This window comes from Schistosoma mansoni, chromosome 1 (genome assembly GCF_000237925.1).
Source record: "Schistosoma mansoni strain Puerto Rico chromosome 1, complete genome".
NCBI classification, from domain to species: domain Eukaryota; kingdom Metazoa; phylum Platyhelminthes; class Trematoda; order Strigeidida; family Schistosomatidae; genus Schistosoma; species Schistosoma mansoni.
The window spans coordinates 38,875,138-38,884,308 of record NC_031495.1 but is presented as its reverse complement, the minus strand read 5'-3'; the positions used below and the strand labels follow the sequence as shown (position 1 = coordinate 38,884,308).

The 9,171-nt window shown below is 35.4% G+C and overlaps 1 protein-coding gene across 2 annotated transcripts in view; it reads right to left on the bottom strand.

Annotated features, from left to right (window-relative positions):
• The window catches only part of Smp_005710.1 (putative egg protein CP391S), a gene marked incomplete at its 5' end in the record, with an annotated part of 14,171 nt that extends 5,793 nt beyond the window's left edge, over window positions 1-8,378 (bottom strand). Inside the window, 8 exons of one of the 2 annotated variants that reach the window (XM_018794348.1) lie at window positions 2,260-2,326; window positions 3,150-3,214; window positions 4,584-4,634; window positions 5,471-5,572; window positions 7,138-7,207; window positions 7,252-7,335; window positions 7,372-7,516; window positions 8,338-8,378. In XM_018794348.1, the coding sequence (XP_018648771.1) occupies window positions 2,260-2,326; window positions 3,150-3,214; window positions 4,584-4,634; window positions 5,471-5,572; window positions 7,138-7,207; window positions 7,252-7,335; window positions 7,372-7,516; window positions 8,338-8,342 (589 nt within the window). The remainder of the gene's footprint in view (window positions 1-2,259; window positions 2,327-3,149; window positions 3,215-4,583; window positions 4,635-5,470; window positions 5,573-7,137; window positions 7,208-7,251; window positions 7,336-7,371; window positions 7,517-8,337) is intronic. The other variant, XM_018794349.1, reaches the window with a different exon arrangement.
• Between the last annotated feature and the right edge of the window lie 793 nt (window positions 8,379-9,171).

Sequence of the window (9,171 nt, the reverse complement as noted above, 5' to 3'; positions counted from 1 at the left end):
CGCGCGGCCGTTCCTTCCTATGGTGGGCCTGCTCAGCGGTGCGCACCCACGATCCAGGCTCTCGAGCGAGATTCGAACCCAGGACCTACCAGTCTCGCGCCAGAGCACTTAACCGATAGACCACTGAGCGGTGTTAATGTCGTGGATGCGCACTACTGAGGAGTCCCATTATAGGACGAAACGGCCTTCCAGTGCTTCCAGGTTTTCCATGGTGGTCTAGCTTCAATTGACTCATGATTTCAACTATGAAAATACTAAATTTTCCACAAAAACCTTTCCGATAAATAAGATTTAACATACTCCCTATGGGTTCATACTCCACTAATGTACCAGTTTTGATCCATTTAACAGGAACATCTATTTCATATACCATATTACCTGATTTGATAAATCGAAATAGAAAAGTATACATGACAAGTTGTTTGAACCATTTAAAGAGTAGTCTAAACAAGAAACTGTAAACCTCTTCATAACGGATATAATGGTTAACATTCAGCATCCATAAAAATCATGGTATATATTACTCTGAGTTTCGAAATTGATCAATATTCAACCAGTAAGTTAACTCCGCCCTGTAGTTCTTCTAGAGCTACTGCCGGTCCCAAGCCCGAGTAAAGGAGGAGGGTTAGGCATGGGGTTAACGACCACATCACGTAGAAAACTGACTCGCTAAACAAAAAAAGCTAACCAGAATTTATTTTACACAGAAATCAGTGCGATATGTGCCAAAAAGTACTTTAAACTCATTAAAAACTAATTAACATTACAAAATACAGTTAGACAGTATAGTAATTAACAAACTGCCCCCCAACTGCCCCCAAATGCCTTGGTACGGCCGAGAGTGGGGAGAGTCCGCTCTCCCTCTCGAAATGCTCTCACATGGACAGCGAATATATAGCCTCTGCCAGGGAAGTCCTACTCACTGCCTTCTCTCAATCAAGGTGTTGTTTACGAAATTGAGAGGACAAAAAGCGAATGTCCGGCACGGGCTTTAACCGGGTTGGTGGATATAGAGGATCCACCTAGGGGAGTTGGAAAACCCTGATTCCAAACCAATGGTGCAAATGGACTCCAGTATCCTGAGGGAACAAATGGAGTACGAATCAATCGTTGCTCACCGGATACCATGAGACTGCATCTCCTCACGATGCTCCACTGCCTTATGGATCATATCTTTCGGTCAAAGGCTCCGGGTGTGGGCCCATAAGAAAACCACCTGCTTCAGTTTGGGCACCTGGGCAGTATCACAGCCCTCACACAAATCGAATGAGATTTGTATGCACATATATATCTGGTGCTTCCTTGTACCAATATTTATGTGTTTAAATAAATAAATAAAATTAACAAACTAAGGAAGTATGGTGATTAGCATCGCAATCATGGGGGCTTGATAGTTCATTATAATTTGAGGGCTTTTAACTGGATATACATGAATTTCAAAGTTAGTGTTCTATCTAAAACTGAAATCCAGTACCATTCATTTCAAACACCGTCCCTTTATTCACTTAGCTATTCAGTTGAGATATACACTGGCTTATACAAGGAGATGAAGTTTTGATTCATATTCGTAATGTTTATTTCATCTTTACATTGATCTTTAGGATTGAAATTGATTCCAATACTAGTCACCATCCATTTTTTTCTCACAATACGTATGATTTAAAGCAATATAGCGACAATCCTCATAGGATACATATATATCAATCGCTGTCCTAAACACCAGTGCTGGGATTCAAACGATCAACATGTACCATTCGACCAAACATTTAGTTAATGTACTCACGTTCAATCATTTAACACTGTATCACATCTAATCACTTTCCTTCAACGCTTCTCTTAAAACTCAGATTCATCTTTCAACGATACATGATTCTTTCAATGAAGCATGACGATTGAGCATTTTATAAGGGAAATATCAGTTCCATGTACCTCTCATACAAACCACACTTACTTTTGGATGAAGTGAAGATATGACTAAACACTACATATGTGACTGTTTCACTGTGAGTGAATGAGTGATAATAAAAGTGGATATATTCGTCTAGCTTTTTATCAACATTCATATTATCCCTGTCTCGTTCTGTCAATCAGTAACGTAAGTGTTATACGTCTCTGAATAGTCATCGACACCTTTTGCGATAAAGACATTCATGAACCTTAGTTGTGTTTACTCGAGATACCCGGTTAAGTTAGGCTAGGCAAACAGATGATTGATGATGTATGTCAATGTATATGAAAATTCGTTGAAATGTTTCTTACCTGTTTCACACTTTATATCACCGGTGATTTTCGATTTCCGTTCTCTTCCTTTAATTTCCTTGGGAATCTAAAAAAGAACATATTTAAAGTTTGATTGAAGATCTGTCAACACACAACTTCTTGTATGAAAACCAATTCATCTTGATAGAACAATTAGAAAACGGATTTGATCTGAAAAGTATGATGTATTTGCTTTACACATTTCGAATAGTCTCATCAAACATAAACTGGACAGCCCTTTTTTCTCCTATTGTGTGACTTTTCAGTGGCAGTGCACATCCACGATCTCGCCTCGCGAGGTTCAATTGACTTGTGCTTTCAACTATGAAAACACTGAGTTCTCCACAAAAAACCTTTATGATCATAATCATTTGCTCACTAGTGACTAACTTCAAGAGATATTTCCTTGAGTTCTAGTGAGAAGCAATGACCAGTGGAGTTCAAAGACGTCGGTTGTGAGATATCCACTCACTGAAGACAATTGGTGAATGGTTGCTCAATTTCGTGGATTGGTTGAAGTTAGCGATAACACAATTGGATGTCGGCTAGCTCAGTGATCTAGAGTTTAAGCGTTTGCGAGCGAGACTGATAGGTCCTGGGTTCGATATCTCGCGAGGTGGGATCGTGGATGCGCATTGTCACTGAGGAGTCCCATAATAAGACGAAACGGCTGTCCAGTGCTTCCAGGTTTTCTCTGGTGGTCTAGCTTCAATTGACTCATGACTTCAACTATGAAAATACCGAAATGTCCACAAAACTCCTTTCTAATTATAAAATGTTGATCTCTTTCTATCATGTTCAGTGTAACTAGATACATTTGACAGTATTGATTAACATGAATCTGATATATTTGACAAAAAATTCTATTTCCAATCAATTGTACAACTTACATTCTCATAATAGAATAATATCTTCCCATTAGGATATATCACATTAGTTATCTTGGCTGTAATCTCTACAATTAGAAGACTAGCGGTACTTAAAATTTGAAAGGTAAATACTGAGCAAGTTATTGTTAAATGTAACACTCAATATGCCTACTCATAAAGTGATCAGATTTCAATGGATATTTACTGTGTTATCTCAAATACTTTCTTCAGTTGAATTCACAATAGATGTCTTGTGAAAAGAAAAAAAATGAGCATTCATCCTTCAAATCAAATGTCAGATTTGTAGTTTCTGAAGACATGTTACTTTCAAATTGTTCATGAAACAATAAACCATAACGTTTCCATTTAGATCTGATAGTCGGTGAGGTATTTACATGTACGCAATATCTTCTATAATACCTCATGAAACAATCGATTACAAGTATATATGACATGAGTTTTAGAGTGTTTATTTATAAATGAAACTTGGGAATTCAATTCATTGCGTAACATATAGATAGTTTAATTGATAAATTGAACCCCAAATCCCCTAGTACTGCCGAGACTAGGGCGACTCTGCTCTCCCTCTCGAAATGCTCTGACATGGCCACGCATATATAGCCTCTGATAGGGAAGTCTCACTCACTTCATTCTCGTGGTGGGGGTGTTGTTTACGAAAGTGAGAGGACGAAAAGAGAATGTCCAGCACAGGCTTTAACCGGGTTGGTGGACACAAAAATTCCATCTAGATAGTTGGAAAACCCTCATTCCAAACCAATGGTACAAATGGACTCCAGTATTCTGAGGGAACAAATAGCGTATGAATCAATTGTTGGTCACCGGCTACCATGAGACTACATCTCCTCACGATGCTCCACTGTCTTATGGATCATATCTTTAGGTCAAAGGCTCCAGGTGTGGGCTTCTAAGTTAACCACCTGCTTCAGTTTAGGCAAATGGGCAGTATCCCAGCCCTCACATAAATCTAATTGGGTTTGTGTGGCGCACATATATCTCATGCCCCTTTGTACCGATATTTATGTGTTAAAATAATAGTAATAATAATAATAAAATAATAATCAATCATTTGACTTTGATTATAGTGCTTATTTGTTATCGATGAGAAGCCAATAGCTTTAGGTGTATTGTGTTAAAGATTTCTTAAATTGAATAGATAATATTTAAGAATGATTATGTGTTGAATAGATGTATAGATGAATGTATTATGTACTAAAATGGCTTCTTGACCAGCATAGTGGTTCTAGAGCTTAGGTGCTCGCGCGCGAAACTGATGGGTCATGGGCTTGAATTTTACGAAGCGGGATCGTGGATACGCACCTTCTTTCTGTTGTCAGTCTTCAAATGATTTGATTTGTTCAAATTAAACAATGAATGAAGGTGTAAGGAAAAACATTTCATACATGTAAACAAATGACCATTCAATGTTTTACTTACCTTTATTTTTAACTTTTTTTATAAAAGATGATTTGACAGCGAATAATTTATCTGAAATAATCAAGATCAAAATAAATGGTTAAATATCAATTGAATAATGAATATCTTTGTAATTTAACTAGTTGAGATCATGAATCAATTGAAGCTAGACCATCATATAAAACCTGGAAACACTGGACGGCTATTTCGTCCAATTATGGAACTCCTCAGTAGTGCTCATCCACGGTCCTACCTCGTGAGATTCAAACCCAGGACCTATCAGTTTCGCACACGAGCGCTTAACCTCTAGACCACTAAATACCTTTATGTTTCAATACATGTACGTTTTAACATAGATTGCTTTTGCATATAAGTTATCATTTTCATTTGTGAATGTAAATGAACTGGTGTAATTAAATGTTCAATCGTAGTGAACAAGAACATAAGCGGAGACAATCGAATGTATTTAGGCATGAAATTATAGAATATCTAACTAAAATATGAAAACCATATAGTAAATAATTAATCTTGTAAACTATCAATCAATTGTCTTAATCTTCAACCTTCCTTCTGTAAACATCAGTCCATCATCTCTAATTATTATTGTTCATGCAGTTTCATACTAATGACATCCCGTTCTTGTTCTTTCCTTATCGAACTTCTATTGGATTAGTTCCTTCTGTAAATATCAGTCCATCATCTCTAATTATTATCGTTCATGCGTGTTCATACCAATGACGTTTTGTTCCGCGTTCTTTCGTTATCGATCTTCTACTGAAATACATTCAATGGCTGACCATTGTTATATACTACTTATGTGGATATAAGTAGCCCACATCACACAATCATCCTTTTTTTTTTGAGAAAATCTCATCGAATATTATCATTTCAAAGATATAAGAACTTACCATCACTGAATACTTTAAGTTTAAATTTTGAGAAAAATCTGATATAATTTGAAATTGTTCCAACTTTCTTATCATTGAATATCTCTATTAAACCTTTACCTCCTTAATGAATAAAAAAGAAAGAAAAAAAAAGAAAATAAATTGAAATAATTCGTCCTATTTGGGACCCTTCAGCTGAGTGTACTTGCATCTCAGACTTGTTGATGTTCATTCTTAGACGAAACGTACATCATGCATTCCAGTGTTAGACACTATTCATCGTTATTTATAATGCTTGTGAATTAAGGCTATATTAATGCAATATGCAACTCCGCCTGTAGATCCTCTGAGGGCTACTGCCGGTTCCAAGCCTGGGTAAAGGAGGAGGATTGAGTATGGGGTTAGCAACCCCATCCTGTAGAAAACTAAGTCGCTAAAAAAACGCTAACCAGAAAAAAAAATTAAACCATTTAAACTGGCCTGGGAGTTGAAGGAACAATTATGACGCCTCATGATGAAAGCTGAGATTCTTCGGAAGTCACAAGGCCGATGCTTCTTCTAACAATCACAGTAATACTCTTTCTAGGTACATGGAATGTTCGGACAATGTGGGAGACAGGGAAAACCAGTTAAAAAGCAATGGGAATGAAGAGATACAAATTGGTAGTACTCGGAATCAGCGAAACCCATTGGATACAAGATGGAAAACAAAGGATAGATGATTTCACTTGAAATTTTCTCCATTCTCAACTATCATTCCATATTTCACATTTCTCTCTATATGTTAGAGTAAATTATAGAGTCAACTTGTTGGTTGTACACTAGTTAGCTTAGTTTATCTTTTAACCAATCTGTAATTTCTTATTGTTCTTAATCAATGAAATACTCTACAAATTAGGTAACATATTCATAAATCTCTAGTTTAGTTTATATGAGTAGCTATTTTGTTTGAATCCTACTAAATCATAATCAATCTATCCAACTTCGAATGTTTCTAACTTCTACAGAAATGAAAAATGGCATCTGATTGTATACCCTGGATCAAAAACTTCAACAAACTACATCACGAGGCAAGTCCTAACTTAGAATCCGGAAGGGAAATGGAAAACAGGAAGGTCAAAGAACAAATTACGCCGAGAAATAGAAGCAGATATGAAAAGGATGCATGTTAACCGGAAAGAACTGGAAAGAATTGCCCAGAACAAAGTTCGATGGAGAATGCCGGCCTATGCTCCTCGACGACGGGTAACAGGCGTAAGTAAGTAAGTAAGTAAGAGGCAATATGCTGAGTATGCCGTTATTTCAATAAGAGACTGATCAATTGCAGTCCTAAATAACAATGGGAATATTTAACCAAACAATACCAAGTGAATTTAAACTTCACCCTATTGCACAAGCAAGTGACAATCATGACTCAGTAGCTAAATGAATAATGCGATGACATTCGAAGCGAATGGTACGAGGTTCGAGTCCTAGAATGAACATGAACAAGTGTGAGATGTAGGTACATCCAACTAACGAGTTCAAAATAAGACGCAACACGTGTCCTCGATGATTCAACTGTTAACCATTATCCATCTTTGCTTAGAATATATTCAATTTGCTCACTGAAATGATCCGATCAATTTTTTTGAATTCATAAACAGAAATGTGATCAAGAAAACTAAAAAAAAACTTAATTGACTTACGATGACGATAAATAACAATTTGATCAACATCGTTATTATAATATTGAAATATGAATTTCGTGGTTATGTGCTAAACAAATTCAAATATATATGAATAAGTATACTGTCACTTACTTGAGGAGGAAGGAATCGATGAAAGTTACCATTTAAAACTAATTGATGACGACTAATTCTAAGTAAATAATTATAATGAAGAGACTAATTCTATCTGTTAGGATCTAATTGATTACTTACAAGATGATATGTATCATTTTCAAATACTTGTTTATGATAATGTTGGGGATCTAGATGTTTACAAATATCTATACAATTGAAGGATCTGTATAACCAGATCACGATCAGAAATAATGATATTGATAGATTGGATGATATATTGTATCTAAAGTAGTTCAGATAAACAAAAACAAAAACAAACAAAAAAAGTTGACTCATTGAATTCAATTTCAATTTATATTATGGTATGGGTTACTGATATCCACATAAGTAGTATATAACAATGATTGGGCATAGAATGTATTTCAGTAGGAGATCGATAAGGAGAGAACGGGAACGGCACGCAATTGATACGAAAATGCATGACCAATAATAATTAGAGACAATGAACTGATATTTACAGAAGAAACGGTCAAATTGAGACAAATGATTGTTATTTTGCAAATCAACTGTTCACTATATTCACTATATATACATTCGATTGTCCTCACTCGTGTTCTCCTTCACTACAATATAATACAATCAGAATGGGGTTTTGTGTGGAGATTTCAGTAGTTTTATAATTGGAATCATGAGTCCATTGAACGTAGACCACTGTGATGGATGCGCAGTACTGAGGAGTCCCACAATAAGATGAAACGGCCATTCAGTGTTTTCAGGTTTTCTTTAGTAGTCTAGCTTTAATTGAATCATGTTTTCAAATATGAAAGAAAATTTTAACTCATTGAACTCAATTTCAATTTGTATAATACAATCAGAATGGGGTTTTGTGTGAAGATTTCAGTAGTTTCATAGTTGTAATCATGAGTTAATTGAAGCTAGACCATCATGAAAAACCTTGAATCACAGAACGGTCGTTTAGTATGTTCAACTAACACTTCTATCTGTAGTTTATACTGATAATATCGTTCCAAGAGATGATGAAAGCTCCACGACCGAACTATTCAGCTCAAAGACCAAACCTCCATCAAAGAAAAACAAACTTACCTCATCTTCCTGTTTAAAGTAGTAGTAGTAGTAGTAGTAGTAGTAGTAGTAACCTTTTTAGGTTTATATAGATTCTTTTAAAAAAATGTGTTCCGTTGTTTCTTACTTATTTGATTATTAACCAATCATAATGTTAGATGGACTCATCATTATTCAATATTGCTCTTGACTTTTAAGAACATTAGCTGATAATTATCCATCATCAATTGAAATTCTTCAACCGCTTACTGATGAACCCCCTTAATTGGATATGGTTACATAATATGTAAAAATAAAAAAAAAATTTTTGTCATTGAAAATATGTGCTCATTTATTTATGAATAAACATTTTTTGTTGGTATGTAATCCATTTATTATTTGGCTATTAAATGATGCTTCATATTGTACGTACGTACGTACGTACGAAGTTCTACGTTGTGACTGAATGACTGACCGACTGATTAAACGAATGAATGAATGAATAATGCATTGTTTTGGTTTGATTGGTTGAAATCAAAATAGTAAAAACTCTTTTGATTGGGTTCGAATCTCGTGAGGAGGGATCGTGGATAAGCACTACTGAGGAGTCCAACAATAGGATGAAACGGCCGTCCAGTGTTTCCAGGTTTTCCATGATGATCTAGTTTCAATTGATTCATGATCTCAACTATTAAAATTACTATAATATCTATAAAAACCCCTTCTTATATCTTATATTTGAAGTTTATTACAATAAACACATTGTATCAAATGAACTTTTCTTCATGTAGATTTATTATATTCATTTATTTGAACATATAAAGATTGGTACAAGGGAGCATCAGATATATATGCGCCACACAAATTTCATTTGAT